Source organism: Rhipicephalus microplus, chromosome 8 (genome assembly GCF_043290135.1).
Source record: "Rhipicephalus microplus isolate Deutch F79 chromosome 8, USDA_Rmic, whole genome shotgun sequence".
NCBI lineage: Eukaryota > Metazoa > Arthropoda > Arachnida > Ixodida > Ixodidae > Rhipicephalus > Rhipicephalus microplus.
In genome coordinates this window covers 46,088,745-46,110,998 of record NC_134707.1, presented here as the reverse complement: position 1 = coordinate 46,110,998, position 22,254 = coordinate 46,088,745, and the positions used below count along the sequence as shown (strand labels likewise).

At 45.1% G+C, this 22,254-nt stretch overlaps 1 protein-coding gene across 5 annotated transcripts in view; it reads right to left on the bottom strand.

The window, feature by feature from the left end:
* Nucleotides 1-509: 509 nt before the first annotated feature.
* The window catches only part of LOC142768990 (cell-death-related nuclease 7-like), a 49,947-nt gene continuing 28,202 nt past the window's right edge, over nt 510-22,254 (bottom strand). For 4 of the 5 annotated variants that reach the window (XM_075871697.1, XM_075871696.1, XM_075871695.1 and 1 more), the window contains 4 exons: nt 21,701-21,871; nt 14,253-14,447; nt 4,321-4,562; nt 510-661 (listed from right to left, as the gene is read on the bottom strand). In XM_075871697.1, coding sequence (XP_075727812.1) covers nt 545-661; nt 4,321-4,562; nt 14,253-14,447; nt 21,701-21,871 — 725 coding nt within the window. In that variant the 3' untranslated portion in view covers nt 510-544. The remainder of the gene's footprint in view (nt 662-4,320; nt 4,563-14,252; nt 14,448-21,700; nt 21,872-22,254) is intronic. The other variant, XM_075871699.1, reaches the window with a different exon arrangement.

The following is a 22,254-nucleotide window of genomic DNA, read 5'->3' as shown; positions in this document are numbered from 1 at the left end:
GGGGGGCTGCTTGGAGCCCCAGCTTTGTTTGCAGTGGCCTCTCCCTCTTCATCACCCACACCTGCTCGACTAAACAACAACCCTACACGAAAGCGTGTAGTATCTTAAGTATTCTGTGCTGGTTCCAAACACCGAGTGAGACGATATCACTGGTCACTTCGTGCGCGACGTCACAGTTTGTACGCCCGTATTTCGGCGCACAGTACGTTGCAGTTCTAAATGCACCAAAGCGATAGAAGGCCGTGCGTTCAATTTGCTCACTCCTATTTGCGCTGTTCACGACACCAGTTTTATAAGATACGAAGTTGGCGTCACCAAGTGAGAAGTGTTCGTGTTTGCCTGTGCGCGCATGACCCTATGAAAGTCACCTTAATTGCAGTAGCATGCGAATGTTTGCCGCAATATATATTTTGTGGGAAGACGTATTGCTAGACAGTTTTCGTGAATATTCTCCTTAGAGAGAGATCTACGTTAGGTTTCGGACGTGATAATTTCCGGGTGGTGCAAAGTTGATTCTGTAAGTTGGTTGTTTTATTTGAAACTCTCACTCTCCCTTGTCATTACTGCATTTCGTTCTGTTAGCGATGCTTTTCTTGAATAATGTAGCCATGCGAACGTCAAACAAACACGTTATTTCTCCTCCTCGACTACCTTGTGATTTCTGAAACAAAAAAAAAGAACAGAAAAAATAAGCGTCTCTGCCATATTAGGACATACCGTACCTTGCACCTTGAGATAATCAGAAGCTTGAAAACAATACATCAGGTTAACTAAATGAGTTGGATGAAAAAAATAAATATGCCAGCCGAGTACCAAATTTCAAGAAGCGGCGAAGAAACAGTAAAACAAAACCATATAATAAATAAATATCCGGTTGCAGCAATGTTTTGTGAGGAGCAAGTGATGAACGCACATTCTAGGGGGAAGTGCAGCATTCTCATGTCAGGTGTCAAATTGAATAAAAACAAGCTGCGTTTAAAGTGTAAAACAATTCACAAGGGTTCGCGTTGGAAGTTTTGTTGTGGCATTGAATGCGTAAGCAAGTTTAAGGAACAGGAAGGGGGTGTGGAGAGGGCATGGTTAGGTTGATGTGTATTTTGTGCACGCGTGTTCAATGGTGTAGGTGCATCCTTTCACGCGAAGTTTAAGGGTTTTATTCATGTATCGCACAATTGCGAGCTTTCGACCTGCTTATGTTGCCCCCGTAACGACGTTGCACAACTAAGAAATTCGAAATTCAGATGGTACAACTAACAAAACGTTTCGCGCGCTCTCATGTACTGCCGTAAAGCACGCTGCGTTGCTAAAGGGATCGAGAAATCCACAATCTCTTGGGTGGCGTGAACTAACACAGAAAAGTAGGTCTATAGGTGCACATTGACCTTATGCACCCGCAAATTTAAGCATAAAGCGCGAGGTGGCGCGAATTGAAATGCAGAGAAAAATGCGGCATTTTGACTTAGCCGACCTCTGTAGCGAATACGAAAAGTACTTCTCTTTGTTACTCTATTTCAGCGATTTCTGTTGTAAGTTGTCCCCCTTTATAGTGCAAAAGTTGGCAATAGCTCGCAACCTTCACGCAGGAAATATTATGTCTCTGGTGTCAATCTGTTCGTGACCCGTTAAAAAGGAACGCAATTCTGATAGGCAAGCTCTCCGTATCCGTGCATGAAGTTATTCCTGCTTCAGTACAACAACGTAAGGTTTATTTTACTAGTTTATACTACTAGGTTCATACCACCAAAAGTTTAGTTCCTTTGGTGACCAGAGACAAAGTGCAATTGTTTTCAAATTTGGACTTGTGAAAGGCGCAAAACGCGCAAATGCCAAAGGCACAAATGGCTTAAAATAGAAACCAATCACACACAATCAATATATCATATAATTTGTTTAGGCGGGATTTAGAAGTACAATAAAATACCATATAGAGATTCCTGGGAGAAAAACAACATGAAAAAATTACTGACTGTTGTCAAGATAGGACTCACTCTGTTCACTCTGCGTCGAGGTTGTTCCGCGTTCGCAAGGATGCTCTCAAAAGGCGCATGAAAGTTTTATTGGCAGAAGCTCCGAATCACGCCATTCACAAAAACATCTTTTGTGCATGTTTAAATTCTACAACAATGAAGTTCAAAACAAGAAGAAGCGCTAGAAAGTCCAAATCTAACACAGTTTCAATTCCATTGCCTGACAAAGCTCGACTGATGAACTTAAGTTGAAAGCCACAAAAAAAGCCTTCAAAGTTCTGCCTCGAAACATCGAAACGAGGTGAAGAAGATACGTCAGAACTTATCAAGAGAACCCAGACAGGCAACCTGTTGGAACTTAATAAAGTTAATCAGTCGCTCATTCGCATTCCAATTCTTGATAAACCAATGCAAGCTTTCAACAAAAGACAACATTAGCAGAAAGAAAGATGGGCGGTGTTTCATCTGTGAGAAGTTTTGAAGCAACAAAGCGCCAGGCCTTTGCTGGATTAAATGCGTGGACTGCGAAGAGTGGCCTCATGAAGATTGCGTGAGGGCCTATGGAGTGAATTTCGAATTCTCCTACTGCAAAACTGAAGAGATAAAAGATTTTCACACATTCTCGTTCTGCCAATTGCAGCCTCTCGTTTTGCCCCGCAGATCAGGGCAAAATGACTTATCTGGAGCACATTTTATCTATTTTAAAATGTTAACCTTTAAACTCTGGCAACAAGGTCATATTTATATAGCATATACCCTGATCCCAAAGAGAAGTTTTCGCATTGACGTTTTATATAAAGAGTGAAATATATAAAAATTATTCACTATACAACAACTTTTGTCGCATTTTGTGCCACCTTATACTCTAATAAATGATAGAAGCTTAGCCAAGTACATGTACGTTTAGTGAAAGCAGATTTCTGTGTACAAAGACAAGAAAATGTATGCGATGGCAAACACCATCTATATTTTCGTTCATTGTATGTATGTATGTTGCATGTACGTACATCTGCCCTATCTGCATATTTGTTTGGATACCAATTAATATTCAAGGTGAATAAGGATTGATTGATATGTGGGGTTTAACGTCCCAAAACCACTAAAGGTGAATAAAGAGAAAATTCTTTAGCTCTATCTGGTGAGTTCTGTTTATACAGTTTGATTTTCGAAAAACTGCCAACTGTTTCGAATGTGACTGTGGGGAACAATCCACCAAGAAACATTCCCACTCGCATCATTATGTTCGATAACAACGTGTTTTTCTGTAAACCGATAGAACTCGAAAAAACTGCAAGGCAACCGGCTAGTGCGACGCAGCCAAGTGGAAAAAATTAGGATGGCGCTTGAATGCCAAGCCATTTATTACGAATAATCAGAAAGTTTGGTTGCAGGATCCGCGTATGCAGTTATTATAGTTATTTTTTGCTTATTTATGTGCTTCATTGTTGGCGGCTTCATTTTGCACTGCTTCGCTGTGCTATTTTTACATGGCGCCTTGGTCATTAATGATAACGTTGTTCGCACACTGGAGAACACGTGGATGGAGTAGCGATTGCAGGTTTTTACCAGGAAGGAAACCTAGAATGCCCACTAACTGGGAGCTGTTTGACATATAATCACATTTTGTGTACAGAGAAACCGAGCTGAGATAGACATTTATGGCCAGCTTTTACATAACTGGGAATTTATAAGTCGCTCTGCCTGAATTCTGTGAAGTTAAAACGAGTGTACGATATTCATTGTCCTTACACTAAAAAATCTCAGCTTCCCTTCTCCTTCGAAAGAACCAAATAGGTGGTGTGTTGGCACCAATGCGAAAAAGTTACAGAAGTACGGTGTTGTATCTTTTTTATTTTTGGTGGGACTGTCACAAGCCAACAGTGCTTCAGTCGGTGTACTATGTTACGACGAAAGCTCAGTTGCCTCATGAGAATCAGAAATTCACTTTCAGTGTCGGCAGTAGCCTCACGCCGTCGGCTTCAACGCGATACGAAAAATCGTCTTTTCACATTGACGTCTGCGCATGACGGCACCGCGACTTCACATGACTTCAAAATGTGTGGTGTCCTCATAACGTCACTGTGGCGTCACATAACGTGGCTCTGCGTGCTGACGTTATCACATAACATCCGCGCTGGCAAAAGGTCAGCCAACCATGGAGGCAGTGCGGAACAATGTTAGCTGCAGAAAGTACAAGAAAAGGTCTAGCATCATACATCGAGTGAGAAGAAAAAGAGTAAGCCGGTTTTCGTGTCCGAGTCGCCTTACACAAATGCGCAATGCACCAAGCTAGTTTCGCGTGCACGATAAATATTTTCTGTACTAATATTCTGTACTTTCAAAATCTACTCACCATACGGTTGAGCGACGAGAAACAGAATACGCTCTTCGTTCGTGTCACTGACCATTTGCTGTGATCCTCACTGCTCGAAAAGAAAAGCTGTCCATTTTCGGTATGTATAAGCAGAGTCTGCACGTCGGTCACTTGGTACTTGGAGTGACAGGACTTGTCCTGCGCGCCACCGTTGCCATTTCTCCATGACTGCACGAATATACTGTCATTCACCGTATTTTTTAATTCGTCTGTGTAAATGTCTGTAAGTAATATTGCGAAAAGACCTAGTTATTAGGTAACATAGAGCAGAATAAATAGTGACCGTTGCACATCGCAGGTGCATGCGTTGCTATATAAGTGGAATAATATAAAGTTATAAATTATTTCATGTAGAAGCCATAAGCTTCTATTTTGGAGAAATAACTAAACACTAATACTGTGCAGTATATTGCCGGTATGACTTTCTAGCTTATCTGTACGACCTATATTGCACCCCTGAAGATTTTCCTTAATCACAGCCCTTAAATTGACGGAAGCACGGAGAACAGACCGACGAACAGATGGACGGATGCATGGAAAGACGTACGGAAGCATGGATGTATGGACAGGCGTACGAACAGAAGCACGGATGGACGGATTAAAGCACGGGCGGGCGGAAGTATAGACGGACAGACAGACAGATTGACGCACTCACGGCCGGACGGATGGACAGATGCACAGATGGATGGATGAACGGGTGGAAGCAGGGACAGATGGATGCACGGACGGACGGATGGACAGACGAAAGCGAGACAGACAGACGGACTCACGTGCGGACAGACAAAAGCACGGACGAAAGCATGGACGGACGGATGAACGCTTCGCCCACTCATCTTCATTCACTCCGTGAATTAGCTGTGATATTTACACACATAGAGAGTCACCTAATAGATGTGCAACCTTGAAGGTTTTAGCATAATATGTTAATAAATAGGGTAACAATGGGTAGTACGCTTCGGTGTCCACAGAAGCTTCTACATTCTTTACGCCTTCTTTTGCAGCAGTTCTAGTTTATTATAGTTGGTGGTTCTTGTACACCAGACTAGTGTAATGTGAGAGACGTGAATGAAAATTCGGATAATACACTTTTTAGACCTATTGGATTTGACTAAGTTTTCAGAGGCATTGAACTGCTTTGCGTAATTGAATGTTTAGCGTGTGTTGGAACGTTGCGTGTTTCATACATGGTACCTTCGATACAAACACGCAGAAAATTTTCTGATGAAACACGTTCACGGACCATTACTAGAAAATGAAAGACTAGTTCTGTGTTACATTTTTTCAACGCTCTAAACAAAACAAATGCGTTTTTCTTGATGTTTAAACTTCTCTGTTATAGTCCAGCCATAGTTCACAAGTTTAACTATTTGTTTGTTGTAGTGTTTATTCTACCTAAAACGTAGGGGTGGGAAAGAATGTTTTGGTGTTTCAGCATACACGACCCGTTTCGTTGAATCGGGCACATCACATAAATCCTCTATGTAAAGTGTAAACACCAAGGGCCTTAGAAGTAACGCCTGGAGCACATCATATTTTAGAGTAGCAGTTGGAGACGCTAATTCATCGACCGTCGCACATTGCCGGCTATCAAACGGACAGACAAATATCTTTATAGCGTCTCGAGAAACGCTACACTTTTAGAGCAACTTCGTGGGCTGCTACCACGTAGGAATTGGTAGGTCTAGTCTCACCGCCACAATGTGGGCGCTCTGGACAACCCGCAGTTGTGGTAGCAACTCTGAACTTCGTAAGGCTGAGTCCCAATCCTCTTCTGTGAGCCGAATTGCGCCCTGTTACAAGGAGCATTGCCAGGGCATATGTGCTAAGTCACTAATCTAACCACAATCAGGACATGTGGAGTCAAAAGCCTCTGAGGAGACCATGCTGAGGAAAGATATGCTTGGATAAGACATGGTCTTGATCATTTTTATTTATTTTTTTTATTTATAAATACTGCGATCCTTCAGCTGAAAGATCATGGCAGGGTGGGAAAAAAATGTTCGAGAATCGGTACATACAAAAAAATAATGAAAACACAATAAATCGTACGATTTGAATATACAAGGCGAAGGTTCACAAACACTTATTTCAACAAATATTTCGAGTAACATAACACATAATAACGTAACACGTAGAATACGGGTTATAGACTAACACAATAATTACAATAAAACAAATAATACAATGCAATGTGTAGTGATGGTTTAGGCGATGCTGTTTTCAAACAATGACAGTTTCTTCTGTAAAACGACATCATTTGTCAGGCTATTCCAGTCATTAATAGTTCTAGGGAAGAACGAATACTTGTGGCAGTTAATCCGTGAAGGTAAAGGAGTTATCGTTTTACTATGTCGCTTGCGAGTTGCGTAACCGGAAGAAATATCATGCTAAATGTTATGGCCTGAGATCTAGACAACTTGCTGTGCGGAGGAGCAAATGACCCCCTACTCAACTGGTAGTGTTTAGCCACCTCACTGAATGTACCTAAACCGTCTCCTGAACATCTGACTTCCTATTTGCGGGCTTATGCCCTCCCCGGCACGGAGGGTTAGTGCGCGCGCCCGAAAGGGAGCAGTGTCATTCAGGTTTACTAGAGAGTCCAGTAGGATTTCGAGGTGTGCAGAAAACCAGGTGATGGTATGTGGAGAAAGTGTACTATTTTCAAGTAGTTTAAATACTTCAGCACAGACGGAACCAGCGGCGAAAGCCATGACCACTGAACTTGAGTCGTGAAGATTTGCGCTCTACTGTCCAAAAGGTCAAGGGCTACAGCGAAGTTTTCGGCTCTTGAGGGAGTAGAATTTCTAACTGACTCAGCATTGATAAAAGAACCGATGTGATTGACAGAAATAACTGAAAACCTGGCTTAGCGACGGTACTGAGCAGCATCGATAAAACACACTGAATGAGGATTGTTTCTGGTGCTCTTCAGAAGGGTGATGGCCCTAGCCCGGTGCCGTTCTACGTTGTGCTGAGACTGGACGTTTCGTGGGAACGGAGAGACGTGTATGGCAGTACGCTGTTCATTCGGCACTTGAACACTGTGATCCTCTACGAGCGCCGGACTGAGGCCTAGGATGGACAGAATCTTCCTACCAGCCGGAGTAGACGAGAGGCGCATCAGCTGTGTAGCCTCTTGGGCTTTAATAATAACATCTAGGGTGTTATGAACTCCTAGCTGAATAAGCCGTTCAGTGCTTGTCCGCACGGGGATGCCCCAACACATTCTTTATGCTTCTTCTGATCAGAGTTTTCAGCGTTTTTTCGAATCCATACCAAGAGTGCATGGCAGCAACGTATGTTATATGACTAACGAGGAATGCATGAAAGAGCCTCATTAGATTGTCTTCTCTGAGTTTTTTCCTTCTGTTCGAAACCCTATTAATCAACCTGATCATGTTCTCAGTCTTAGTTGAAATCTTAGCGATGGTTTGTCCGTTGTTTCCGTGTGACTCTAAAATTATTCCCAGAACTCTAATAGCGTCCACTTTTGGAATGGGGGCGCCACTTCCAGCTTGAAGTGCAATGTCCACCTCTGATAAAGGCTTCCAGTTTTTCGGCTTGCTTCCTTTTATACTGGACCTGTATAAAATCAGCTCTGATTTGCTCGAGGAACACATCAGCCCTGTGCCAGCAAAAAAGAGCTCCGTTTGATCGACAGTTTCCTGGAGGGCAGTCCCGACTTCACATCACTACTTCCATGACACCAGATGGTAATATCATCAGCGCAAAGCGTATGGCTGATGCCCTTCACGTTACATAGCAGTGCGGACAACTTGCATATAGCGATATTAAAGAAAAGCAGGGATATCACTGCTCCTTGCGGCGTGCCTTTAGGGCCCAGTGCTGTGGGAGAGGACTTGAGGTCCCAGATATGGAGTGTGGCCTTCCTGGATTCGAAAAAGGAGCTGATGTATCTGTGGAAGGCTTCGCTCAGTCCAAGCTCTGAAATGTAGTTGATTATGTGCACGTGGGAGGTGTTTTCAAACGTTTTTTCCAAGTCAAAACGTAGGATGCCTCTTACGTACCATGTGTTCACGTCTATGACTTGATGTTTGAGTAGCTTCATTGTGTCTTGTGCAGAAAAAGACAGCCGAAACCCAACCGTGCTGTAAGAGAAAATACCTTTCTTTTTGATGTACCTAGAGACACGGTTGTAATGACGTGCTCCGGCACCTTGCCGACACAAGACTTTAACAATATAGGCCTAAGATTGGCTAAACCTGGAGGTCGCCCCTGCTTGGGAATGAAGACTCTCAACGCCATTTTCAAAAAGTCTTGGACAGAACCTTTACTCCATATGCGATTGATATCATCGGTAAGAAAATTGATGAACTCGTCGTCCAGGCTCCTGAGAGCCCTGTTAAAGATGCCATCCAGCCCAGGAGCCGATCGTTAATTAAGGTATTGAAGAACTTCCCAAACGTCCCTGGTGGTGAAGGGCTCTCCAAGCTCAGTGCAAGGGGTTCCTGTGAAAGACGGAAGTCTGAAGAGCTCGAGGAGCCAACGGGTAAATAAATATCTGTAAGCTAAACGATCTAGTATAGCGTCTTCATAATCAGACTGTCGGCGGCATGTATGAGTTTAGCAATGGCTTGCCTTTGATTGCTCTTGGAATTCAACTCGTTCGAAAGGCGCATTAGCAAAATTACATTTCCCTCTTCTACTCATTTGGCGATCAACAGGATTGCACACCTCATTCCACTGCTGCCTAGACAGGGTATGGTACTGGTCCTCGATGGTTCAGTCAAGTTCTGCGATTTTCTTGCGGAGCCAACGATTGAGCCTCTGCCCCTTCCACCTGTTGAGTAATGATTTCTTGGCCTTTAGGAGGTGCGCAAGGCGGCTGTCCATCCTATTATTTTTCAAATTCGCGTGTATCTTTTTTTGTCGACTCACTAACGTCTCTCTTGAGGCGTTTGGTCCATGAATCCAGGCGGGGGGTGGAGGCTTCAGCTTGCGCGCGTTATTTTTTTATATGCCGGAAATAATCCCAATCTGTGAAACTTAACTATCTTACGGGCTTGCTCTTTACACTGATATGTGTAGCTAGGGCACTGTGGTCACTACCCAGATCGATGTTCAAGTTGTGCCAAGTAGCAGATTCAACAATTTTAACAAAGGTAAGATCTGGCTTGGTGTACCCCGCGCATGAGTTGCGGATCCTGGTCAGAAATGCTGGGTCTGTGCCCAAGGTGAGGTTCAAGTTCGCCGCTGCTTGCCACAAATCCTCGCCTTTACGGGATTACCACAGATGTCTCCACGCTTGATGAGGAGCGTTAAAATCACCAGCAACCACAAGCGGGGAGATACCGGCACTGGCGGCAGCCCTACTTGTGAGCGCTGCAAACATTTGTCTCGAGTCATTTGGAGAACTATAAATATGAAGAATGAAAACACTACTGTTGAAATTACCCCCCGGAATAATTCCGACCAATGAGTGTTCCACCTTACTACTGTCCATAGAAAGATCGTGCGAGATGGCGTCTCCCTTAGATGTGATCGTGCAAATGCCACTTAGTCCGCCTCCATAAAGAGCGTGATATTTTTAACCCGCTGAATGACAGAATCCTAAAGCGTCTCTTGAATCAAATCGGCGTGTGGCTCTTCAGAGTGAGAACGAATGAACTGCTCAGGAACCGACTTCTTGTGCGTAAACCTCCAGCAGTTCCACTTCCAAATCCTGAACTCTTTAGGTGGACGCGCCATAATTAGACTCAAAAAATACGTGCTGCAGTCATGCGCGTTGACCTTAGCGTCCAACGCACATAAGTTAGCGTCCAACGTATTGACCTTAGCATCCATCGTGCTGAACTTGTCCGCCCAATTATCTACCTTAACATGAACCGATGCGACTGTTTGGCTAAGCGACTTGAACACTTCTCTGACCTTCGTTTTAAAACTATTCAGTTCCTTATCAAGTGCGGGCCTCGTCAAAGCACTCTTTTTGGCTGGACGAAGAGTACACTGCAGTTACATGGGCGTTTCGATAAGCGTCTCCGCGGGTTTGTCCACGGGCGTTTCCACGGCCGTTTCCGTAAGCGTTTCAAAGAACGCTTCGAGCCTAGTGACCTGAAGAGGTCGTAGAGCCTCATTTTCAGCGTTATTAGCATTCCTAAGTGTGACCATCTCGACTCTAAGTTGCGCAATCGCCTCTTTAATGCAGCGTTTTCCCTTTCCAGCTGAACTATTCTAGCATTGTTCTGCTCTGCATGCTCCCCGTTAACAATTTGACGCGTTTCCTTTGACGCGTTTGACCCTTTGGCGCGTTCAGCCTACATGGTCACTGTGGAACCAGGCACCTAATTGGTGACGGCCGGGCCCCGTGATCGGGAACAGTTCCGGGACTGGGAACGGCTTGTTGATCAGGGACCACTCCTGTATCGGGAGCGCACCCTCGAGCTCCTGGACTTGACCCTGGACTTGGTGGCTGGTTGGGACAGCTCATGTATCGGTGGGCAAACCTTGGCAAAGTCACGTCTCTCTCTTCTGCACTGTCTGACGATGTAAGGTATCTCGAATTTTGGTGTAGGTTCTGTCGGCCGTTGGATGAGGCCTTCCGCAGAAGGCTCACTTAGGCGAGCCAACGTGCTGGTCGCCAGGGGAAGTCATTTCACAACCCCGGAAAATAACATTTCCTGGAGTGGGGCACACGTTGGCTCTGTGGCCGACTCTACCGCAGGCATAGCAGACGTCCGTCTTCCGTCGGTAGAGGGCGCACTTGACTATGGTGGGACCGAACATGACGTAATTTGTGACTCAAAGTCCTTTGAAAAGGATAATGACTGTGGTAGAATTGTTGATTCGCCGCACTTTGAGAACAGTGGAATTCCTCGGCTGAATAAGAAGTCTTCTGAGCTCTTCGTCGTCAATTTCTATCGATGTTTCCGGTGATGGCCTTTCGTGTGTGGTCGGGCGCTGCAATGTATGAGCTAACCTTGTACCCTGCGTTATTAATAATGATGGCCTCTAGACTTGCGTAGGCCCTGGCGTTGGCTTGCAATGGCGTGCTAATCACAACAATGTTCTGCATAGCGTTAGGACAAATGATGTCTTCTGTGATATCCGCAGCGGAGAGACGCGCCGCTGTCGTGACGGCTTGAGAAATCCGGACGTTACTGGTATTCTTAACGTTCAGGCCTCCCCGAGACCAAACAATGATTCGAAAATGCTCCCTTGGTAAATGAGGCAGCCTTGACGCATTAGCGAGGCGTTTCTTCACGTTGCGGGAGATTAGGTGCCTCCGTTTTTACCTTATGGTGGAGCTTTACCTTAAGTGCCCGCTATAGATTCTTTGGTTGATTTACGCTTCGAAAGTGTCTTTGTCCACACAGAACACTAGAATTCTTCGGAAGAAATGTCCTCACCTTGCACAGCGACTTGCATAGCCATTTTAATAGCTCAAACTTGCTAAGCCTAGCGTTAGGCTTAGTTTATCCTTAAGCCTACGAAGCCACGGCGTGGCCGAGCAAGAAAGTCCTTCAAAAGTCTGCAAAAGCTCCACCCACCGTGACAAAATTGTTTTCACGTGGCCCTCAAGATTTCAGACGTTGACTGGAGAAAACGGCATCAAACACATAGCTAACATTTCACAAAAAAAAAGGTGAACAAGCAGGAGCCGATGATTACACGACCGCATGAATCAGCGCCCCCTACCATTCCCCGCAAAGACGACAACTGCCTCTGGCTATCAAAATAAGATTTTTTCATAAGTGCAAGAGTAACTTCACGTTTGCACAGTCAAATGCTTTGCTTAAATAAATAAGTAAACCAACAGTAAAAAGTTCGTTTTCTACGTTCCGCTGAATTTCATTTGTATTCACAATAACGCCATTTTGGTAAACTTACGTTTCTGTAAGCTATATTGTGAATCACGTAGTATCTAGTCAAAATGTTTCTAAACCGTTCATTACTGGCAATTTCAAATACTTTGAACAAGATGGGCAGAACGGAATGTTAGGGGATGTGCCATGATAGAAGCAACACGCCTAATAGGAACATTTAACAAATTTAATATAACAAAGAAAATGTGTGACTTCCTGGTATTTACCAGAGAGGGTAACTGAATTTCATAATGTTGAATGAAAACAGCAATGCGTTAGTCTAGCTACATCGATGAATCAGAGGCACGTAGTCGCCAGCAAAAAAAAAAAAAAAAACTCGTTCATTTTTGTAGAGGCTTCTATACCCGTCTTGTCTTGAGAAAATGCTGCGATCTATGGGGCACTATACTTCAGAGCTGTTGAATAAATTTTGTATTTCTTGCTGTATATTTCTAGATTACTGCATATTCTAGCTAACAAAGACTGAGAGCACGAATGTTTTGCTTTCTTTTAGTCAGCGGTTACGTTATTGCGAAATTTTTTGCATTCTGAAAGCAAGAAAATATCACGCGGTAAAATGAATGCTTGACACATTATGTTTTCCGTTTTTATTGTTTTGTGCAAGTTGGTCATTTTTCAAAGCTTACGCATCTTTTTGCTTTGTCCGGTATCGCATACCAAGAAAATGTGGTTTTCGTAGCCGGAAACAATTTTTATTAGCAAACATTATGTGCTCAATCGGGATCACCTTTGGCGTATACACCGCCCCATAAGACCGTTTGAACTGCGGAATAAAAATTCATCCGTCAAATGGGCTTGATATCTCGAATTTCACTCACGCCCTACGCTGGCCTTTTTACTTAAGCTCGATGAAGCCGATGCCAGCACTACAATTCCTGCACAATGAGCTGTCTAACGCTGTGGCGTCATAATACCGTCTCTTCCATGTTTTGCTGACACTCGCAGTGTTGTTTCGTGTATGGCGGCGTTTCGTGAAAGGCGGCGTATGTGTTATGTGGTCGCCTTGGTTGAGTAGTAGTTAGGGTGCTCGGCTGCTGAGCGGTCGAGGGTTTGATTTCTACTGCAGAGGGCTGCAAACACATCTCCATGAAGTGGCGAAGTAGGACGATTATGAAAGTTGAAAGAATCATTGTTGCAGAGCGTTCATGCTGTAGCGTAATGCAAGAAGCTCGCTATCGTGAACGTACAACGTGTATACGTGACATCTCGTCGTACTGTGGTTGACAGGCAAATTCCTTCCTTGGTGTTCTTCCTTTCTTTTTACATGTTAGCCTTTAGGTGGGTGTTTTATCAGTTTTGAATATTGCTTCTTCAGGTCCCTCTTCTTGTTCAGATGCTTTATTCTTGACTTTAGGTGTGCCTCATTGATATGTTAGTTTAAATGTGGGGAAGCTCTCTGCAATGCTCCGATTGTATTCTCTTGGTAAGTTTTTGCCAGTGGTCGTGTTGGCTTATAGGATGCTTATGAAAGCTAAAGCATTATGGAGGCATCCGATGAAACACAAAAATGACCTTGGCTCAGACAGCGTCCTACGGTGTCGTCGTCAACATGAATGATGCAATAATAATCATCAAGTGGTAACCTAAACATTGCTAACATTTGCGACGCTGTCATGACGTCACACATGGGAACGTCACATGAAGACTTCATAGTATGACATGGTCACTTGGTAAAAGGAGAGCCTATGATGCATTTATCGCAAAGTCAGGTGAGCTACAGAAAGCTTGCTGAGAGGCTGCCGAACCACTGATAAATAATAGACTGGAAAGAAAAGGACAAGTCGACAGATTTCCTCTTCGCGTAGTCTTAGAAGAAGGCGTAAGGAAGCCTCTTAGTTTTCCAAAAGTAGAAATAATTTGGCATATTTTAACGTGTGCATAAAAAGAGTACACCAAAGGTAGAGCAAATCACAGCTTCGTGGCTAACTTGTAGCATAGAGAAACTCTATGACTTTTAGGACCTGTTTTCTTAGTAATTCATGCAAATGGTTAGTGGACAAGTGACTCTAGGCAGAAAGAAGTAAAAAAATAAGAAGTTGATGGAAAGAAAGTTAGCGTGTTACGCACCTTTAGACCAACTGGGAGGCTTTGCAATGGCTAGAACGAGCTTTCGCTTTTGCGTCAACATATAGTCGGCTCTCAATGGCAGGCCCCTTTTAACATATGATCTCACAAGAAGAGTCCAGAAGGCAATGTACTCTCTGGCCCAACCAAGAGGATTGCTCTGGTAGACGTTTGCCGCTTGTACATGTAGATGATATGCTGTGAAGTGGAAGATTAAAGCCAAAAAGAAAACAGTATACGTTTTTGTGACGCACAAGATAGCTTACCGAACTCTGCCGAAAATCGCTACCCTGTGGTTTTTAAGGTGAAGGTAAAGTTACTACGTCATCTTTCGTACTACCTCCTTTCCCGTATGTCGAACATAGCATGATGCTCAACAACAGATTCAGTTCGATTGGTTTTGAAAATATTATCAGTTCATTGCAGCTTCCAGATCCAGCTTTCACAAAAATAGGCGTTTAGCTCGTGCTTCTTCCTTCCCGTGCTTTAATGGTTTTGAATCTCGCACGAAGTCAAGCACAAAAGGGAAAAAATAAAAGAAAAAAACAGCATATTTATGGAGTGAATGATGAGTGGGGCGAAGCGTCTCTCGGTTCGTCCATGCGTCCATACGTTCGCCCGTCCATTCACAAGTGCGCGCGTCCATCAGTACGTCCATGTATGCTTCTGTTTGTCCATCTGTCCATTCGTCTGTCCATCCGTCCATCCGTCTGTCCGTCTGTGCGTATATCTTTCTGTCCATCCATGAGTCCTTGCATCCATCCGTTCGCCCGTACGTTCCGTGCTTTTTCCGTGCTTTCGTCCGTCCGTTCATTCATGCTTCCGTCCATCCGTCTGTTGATCCACCCATCTATCCATGCATTCACCCGTCCGTTTATCTGTCCATCCACCCATCCGTGCGTTCATTTGTCCTTCCTTCCGTACCTCCACCCGTCCGTGAGTCCGCCCATCTGTCCATGCTTCTGTCCATATGTCCGTCCGTGAGCCCGTCCGTCCATCCGTCTGTTTGTCCGTTCATGCTTTCATCTCTTCGTGTTTCCGTCCATCCGTCCGTGTGTGCGTCCTTGCGTCCTTCTGTCTGTCTGTATGTCTCTCCGTGTTTCCGTCCATCCGTCCGTGTGTGCGTCCTTCTGTCTGTCTGTCTGTCTGTCTGTCTGTCTGTCTGTCTGTCTGTCTGTCCGTCTGTCCGTCTGTCCGTCTGTCCGTCCGTCCGTCTGTCTGTCTGTCTGTCTGTCTGTCTGTCTGTCTGTCTGTCTGTCTGTCTGTCTGTCTGTGCCCTCGTCCACCCGTGCGTCCGTGCGTCCGTTTGTCCCTGCTTGTGTCCGTTCGTCCTTTAGTGCTTCCGTTTGTCCGTGCGTGCGTCCATGCGTCCGTCAGTTTCTCCGTCTTGGCGCACTGACACTTAGACACCAGGAAGGATGAACGGACGCTTTGCCCCACTTATCATCTCCACTGCATGAATACGCTGTGAAAACTACTAACACTGTCTTGTTTTATTAATCCCAAGGACATATACACACAACGCCATCTATTGAGCAAGTCATACTCTAGAGGTGGCTACATATGCAATGCAAAAGGGAATGACCCATGGCCTAAGGAGCTTCGCTCCTTAAAACCGCCAGGCCTGCGTAGAACATGCAGCAATTGTCACACCAAAAGCTGGAATAGCGGCCTCTGTTAAGTACTCTTTGTATATTTGTTACAAGCACATTTACAGGCTACCCAATTTCATGTGAAAGATGGCATTTTTGATGATGAAGATGATGATGACGTCTTAATTATGGTTCATACCCACTCAGGAAGATCGGCGAAGAACTGATTATAGGAAGCTTTCACAACAGTACCCTTCGTCCTTCTTCGAAGAAACATAGTACCTGCCACCTACAAGGAAGGCTGTGCATATTGTGAGCATTATTCATACGCGTCATCTTACCATATGTACATACTCATCATCATCAGTCTGACCTGTGTTGTGGGGGAGAGGATCGGCAAGGAAAAGAGGTGTTTGCAGCGAAAACGTTGCTTTACAAATGGTGGAGAGTGCTTTCCGATCCCCTGGTCCTCTCTTTGTTTCGGTTTATGTAACGCTCCTGCCACGTTTGAACGCATGATGGACACAGTTCTACGCGGCCTAAAATGGAAAACATGTCTTTGTTATCTAGATGACATCGTCATTTTCTCCTCTTCTTTTTGTCAGCATCTTGATCGTTTGGACGAAGTTTTGACGTGTATTTCAAGTGCTGGACTTCAGCTAAACACAAAAAATGCCATTTCGCCAACAAGAACATCAAGGCGTTGAACCACCTTGTGAGCAAATAGGGCGTTCATGCGGATCCTGACAAGCTTGCTGCCGTGATACGCTTCCCTCGGCCAGAAAATCAGAAACACCTACGAAGTTTCCTGGACCTGGCATCCTACTTCCACCGCTTCATTAGTCATTTTGCTGCCATCGCGTCGCCACTGCACAAGCTGCTGACATCCGGATCAACTTTCGCTTGGAACGACGAGTGTGAGCGTGCCTTTCAAGCCCTCAAGAATGCTTTAACGCCCGACCCTGTTCTGTGCCATTTCGACGAGAACGCACCTACATGTCTGCACACTGACGCGAGCGGCCATGGCATTGGTGCAGTTCTTCTACAGCGGGATGCCACTTCACGGGAAAGAGTTATAGCGTATGCTAGTCGGGCTCTTACGGCTGCTGAACAGAGCTACTCCATAACTGAGCAGGAGTGCCTCGCTGTCGTTTGGGCCATACAAAAATTTCGACCGTATCTTTACGGACGCCACTTCGCAGTGATTACAGACCACCACGCCTTTTGCTGGCTATCGACACTGAGAAACTTGTCTGGTCGCTTCGGTCGTTGGGTGCTCCGCCTGCAAGAGTACGATTTTGACGTCATCTATAAGTCTGGCAAAAGACACAAAGATGCAGATGCTCTCTCTCGCTGCCCCCTTCCACTGTCATCATCAAGTACGTCAGCGGATTGCTCGTCTGGTGGGCAAGGCACTGCGTCACCCCTCACATTATCACAACTTGCGGTTATCGAAACGCCGGCTTCAAATCGCTACACCGAGTTAGCCCCACGCCAGTGTGATGATCCATATTGCAATCGAATTATCCAACGCCTAAATGGCGTATCACCTACTCCCAATGCTAGATTGCGCCGACAACTAGGGCAGTTCAAGCTCGATAACAATGTGCTCCATCGTTACGTTTACACTACTGATGGACACCGCTGGGTTCCAGTACTTCCGCGTTCTTTACGTCATCAAGTCCTCGAAGCCTTTCACGACGACCCATGTGCAGGCCACTTGGGATTTCACAAAACACAAAGCCGCATCAGAAACCGTTTCTTCTGGCTGGGCATCTCTAACTTTGTGGCCAAGTACGTTGCATCTTACCATCTGTGTCAACGGCGGAAGCGGCGAACTTCGTCTCCTGCTGGCCTCCTGCAACCTATTCCGTGTCCCGAGACTCCTTTTGCCATCGTTGGCATAGACCTACTCGGACCTCTCCCCATCGCGCCAGCAGGTAATCGTTGGATTGTGACTGCTGTCGACCACCTGACGAGGTACGCAGGGAGTGCTGCACTACGCATAAGTTCTGCTTCAGACGTCGCAGGCTTCTTTCTCAACGCCATTGTATTGCGTCAAGGTGCACCTCGCGTTCTCCTGAGTGATCGCGGCAAGACGTTCCTGTCCACCATAATCGAAACCCTGCTCACAACCTGTGGTACAGTACATAAGATGACGTCAGCCTACCACCCCCAAACTAATGGGCTGACAGAGAGATTTCATCGGACACTAACAGACATGCTGTCGATGTACATCGCACTAAACCATGACAACTGGGATATCATTTTGCCTTTTGTGACGTTTGCTCATAACACCGCTGTTCAAAGAACTACTGGCTACTCACCTTTCTACCTCGTGTACGGCCGTTCACCGACATTCACCATCGGCGTCTCTTTCCTAAATGTGCCAACCGACGCCTCGGCAACCGTATCAGAACAGTTCATCACAAGGCTCGAAGAATGTCGGCAACAGGCTCGCCCTAATACAGAAGCCAATCAGCAAGACTGCAAGCAACGCTACGACAGCTCTCATCGCGACGTCTCCTTCAGTTCGGGGGATGAAGTGTTGCTTTGGACGCCCATTCGTACTCCAGGATTGTGTGACAAGTTTCAGTCACACTTCATTGGGCCCTCTACAATCAATGAACATACGTCCCCCGTGAACTATCGTGTCACTCCCACCGACCTTTCTTCGGATCGTCGCTGTCGTGGTTCGGAGATTGGTCACGTATCACGTCTGAAGCCATTCGTTCGACGTTCCGTTTCCGTCTAAGACGCGTCCGGGCAGGCCGCTCACGCGGGGGGGGGGGGAATAAGTGTGAGCATTATTCATACACGTCATCTTACCATATGTACATACTCATCATCATCAGTCTGACCTGCGTTGTGGGGGAGAGGCTCGGCAAGTAAAAGAGGTGTCTTGCAGCCAAAACGTTGCTTTACAATATTTACATTTTGTGTGTGACAAAGATGCAGATATATGCCTCAAGCTTTTAAATCAGTCAGAGCATTCGATGACACACTAGTTACGTAATCGCAAGGTGTAACGCCTGATTATTACTTCGCTGTTCAAAAACGCTTCATTACTCATAATAACGCGATCCCTTTCCCAGCGTAAGGCCTGTCTGAAGGTAGTTAGCAATGCAGTTTCAAGCAGAGGCGTAGTTGAGTGGTAGAATAATAGGCTGGCGCGCAGGGACCAAAGTTTTCATTTAATGTGGTGGCGGCGGTGGTGTCAGCGGACAAATAAGGCGCACGTGACCCTTTCTTTAATTTTGTAGCAGCTTTCGCTGTAAAAGTTGAAGGCTTGCTCAGTCACCGTTCGTCATCAACGGCGACAAAGACCGGCGAGTTGTAACGTTAAAATGACTAGTCATTCCTCGATCTACGCATAAAGAAAAAAAAAAAACTGCTCCTTGACTGATTCGCAAGTTTTGAAAAGGCAGATGAACGTATTTTTATTTTTCTTTACAGCAAGAGTGTTATGCCCGCCGTTCGTCCGGTTCGCCACGTAGAGAGGAAACCATGATCATGCTGGCGCGGTGGCCGCGTCAAGCAAAATTAAGAACAACTGTGCGTAGCTAAGCTAATGTAACCATAAACAAAACTTTTAAAGCCATATTGATCATTGTAAAACGTAATTCGCTGCGCATAACGAAGCTCATGAAATTTCAGCGTAAAAAGCCCTAACTAAGCCGGGCTGAGACTCTCGTGTTCATAGTAATGCCGAGCAAAGTAAGGTGTGCGGAACACAGTCTAATAATAAATAAGTATTAAGCCACTTAGTGATTCCACAGGTAATTAACTAATTAAGCTTACGTTAGGTTGGGATGCAAGCTAATTGTCAACAAGGCTCGAAAATACAAATCAGGCCACTTGCTGGTTTAGAAAATAAGGTACTTTGTTCTGCGACTTCGAAGCGACTATCAATGGAGGTCGATCAATACATAGCCAACACTCGTGAATCTCAATGTTATCGCGTGAGCTTTGTGGATGGGCATGTGGAAGAACGTGTTTCTAGTCAAGCCTTGACCATTCTTTAGTGTGAGGAAAAAAAAAACCTTCGGCCCACACCATAAACAAATAGCAGGTAACGACAATTAGAAAAGAAAAATGAACAGGTTAGAGCCAAGTGAAATTCGGAGGGAGAAAGATGTGCAGGAGAAGCGGACTCTAGGAAAAACGCTCTTAGTTTGATTGCGTTTTAGTTTAAAAGGGTCTTAGTTTAGAGCCTTGACCAGCCAGTGCTGACTGGCTTTTGCTCTGCTCGAGCATTGGACGACTCGGCGAATGCCGAGCAACTTTTTTACGATGCCGAAAGGCTCAGTCGATGGAGGATCTTGAAGGAGTTGGCATATTTTTAATAAACTATTAGTGAAATCGTAGCATTTCGCAATGTTGAGTACCAGATTACTTAGCTTGTAAGATATACGTCAGCTTACAAGCTTTTTTTCTAGTACTTGGACTACTCTGGCTGCACAGAAAGCGTTTATACTTTTCGTAATTACTTTTGGGGGTCTTGCGTTTAAAAAAACACGATATGATTGTGAGAGGTGTCGTAGTGGAAGGCATGATACATTGACAACGCAAGGTTATTTTACGTTTAAATCTGAGCACATGGCTTTCGAGCTGATTGAATCCATCGAAATGTTCCAGCGACGTCCGGTAGTCGTTCGAGCCAACTAACACTGTGTTACTTAACCTATGGCTCAAAGTAGAAAGTAAGGCCCAGGTGGCCGCATTCTCGATGAATGTTAAAATGCTTCAGGACCACGTGCCAAACTACGGTGTCTATTTAAAAAAGACAGGTGGTCGAAAATTTCGGAGACGTCTACTACGACATCTCATAATCATATGGTCATTTTCTGGCGTTCAGCCACAACAATTACTATGGTTATTGAATGACAAGGTCGTCATTCCACAAGATAGCTCACGGTATACACATATCGGAACGTAGCATGCACGTGTGCTACCGCTACAGATCTGCTGGTCCCTTAGCTTCATTCTTCAAATACCCAAACAAACAAGAAACACCATTAAAATAACATCATTCGATTGCTTAATATGTGGAGTTCAACGTCCCAAAACCACCGTATGAATAAACAACGTCATTCGAAAGTTCACGGTACAACATTTCTTTGTAAACTTGAATTAAAAATAAAAGATCACTATACAAGCACCCGTATATATGGCAAACCAGCGAGAGCTGAAGCGTGTGACCCCTTATTTAGCCGTGGGTTCAACTGGATGCTGCACTGAAACCTCACACAATTAATGGTTAAATGTTAATGCTTCTTAATGAGGTTAAACGCACGTTTGCCTCATTTTACCACAGTGTTTATTTCCCATGCCGCACATTCTGCCTGGCGTGATCACGGTCATGAGAGAGAGTAATGAGCGGTAAAGGCATTTAGTAATGTGCTACTCACAGTGGTTGTTCTCGAACCACAGGCGGTCAGAGACGCTGCAGCCGAAGCCATTGTGCCGCTGGAGAAACTTCTGCCTATAGTGGGCGTTTGCTCCGGCGAACGCACTCTCGCAACCATCAAGTCCCAATACCACTATATATTTATGACAGACGCCGTAGAGGAGGACTGCGGAAATTTCGACCACCTGGGTTTCTTTAAAGTGCACCCATGGATATCTAAGCACACGGGACTACAGCATTTTCGCCTCTATCAAAGACGCTGCCGCCGCAGCCAGGATTTGATCCCGCGACAAGCGGGTCTGCAGCCGAGTACCTTAACCACTAGACCACCGTGGTGGGGCAATGAGAATATTTCAAGCTTAAGTTCTGCTGTAAAATGTCTTGGTACGGCAACTGGTGGTAGCGAATTTTCATTATAAAAGATATTTCAGTGAAGAATATACACCTACCAATTATGTCCAGGAATCTTAACGGCATGGAAAGGCACAGAAAGAGTTGGCCATTCTCTCGTCCACTGGTAGGGTATGCGTAGCCGTATCTTACGTCCGGCACAAATTGCGGAACGCTGTGCTGAAGCCACACAACACTTCCACTTCCATCGTTGGCCGCCATCAAGACACCTGCAGCATAGCGAGACGGCATGTGAGCGACAGGTATTAAAGAAAATGTTCCTGTACTTCGGAGAAAATGCGTGCGAAGCAAAGAAAGCGAGGAAAGGTTCCTAGTAATATTGTTAATATATGGTTTTTCTGTCGCAAAATCACAATATAATTATGAAAGGCGCCGTTGTGGAGCACTGGAAAAATATTGAACACCTGTTGTTCTTTAACGTGCACTGACACAGCGCAGTACTCGGGCCTTTACCTTTTTGCCTCCATCAAAATGCGACTGCCGCGACCGGGAAAAAAATCTGTGCCCTTCGGCTCAGCAGCCGAGCACCCTATAGCCGCTGGTTAACCGAGGTAGATGAGAGGCTGTTATCGCAAATGAATACCTTAAAGTG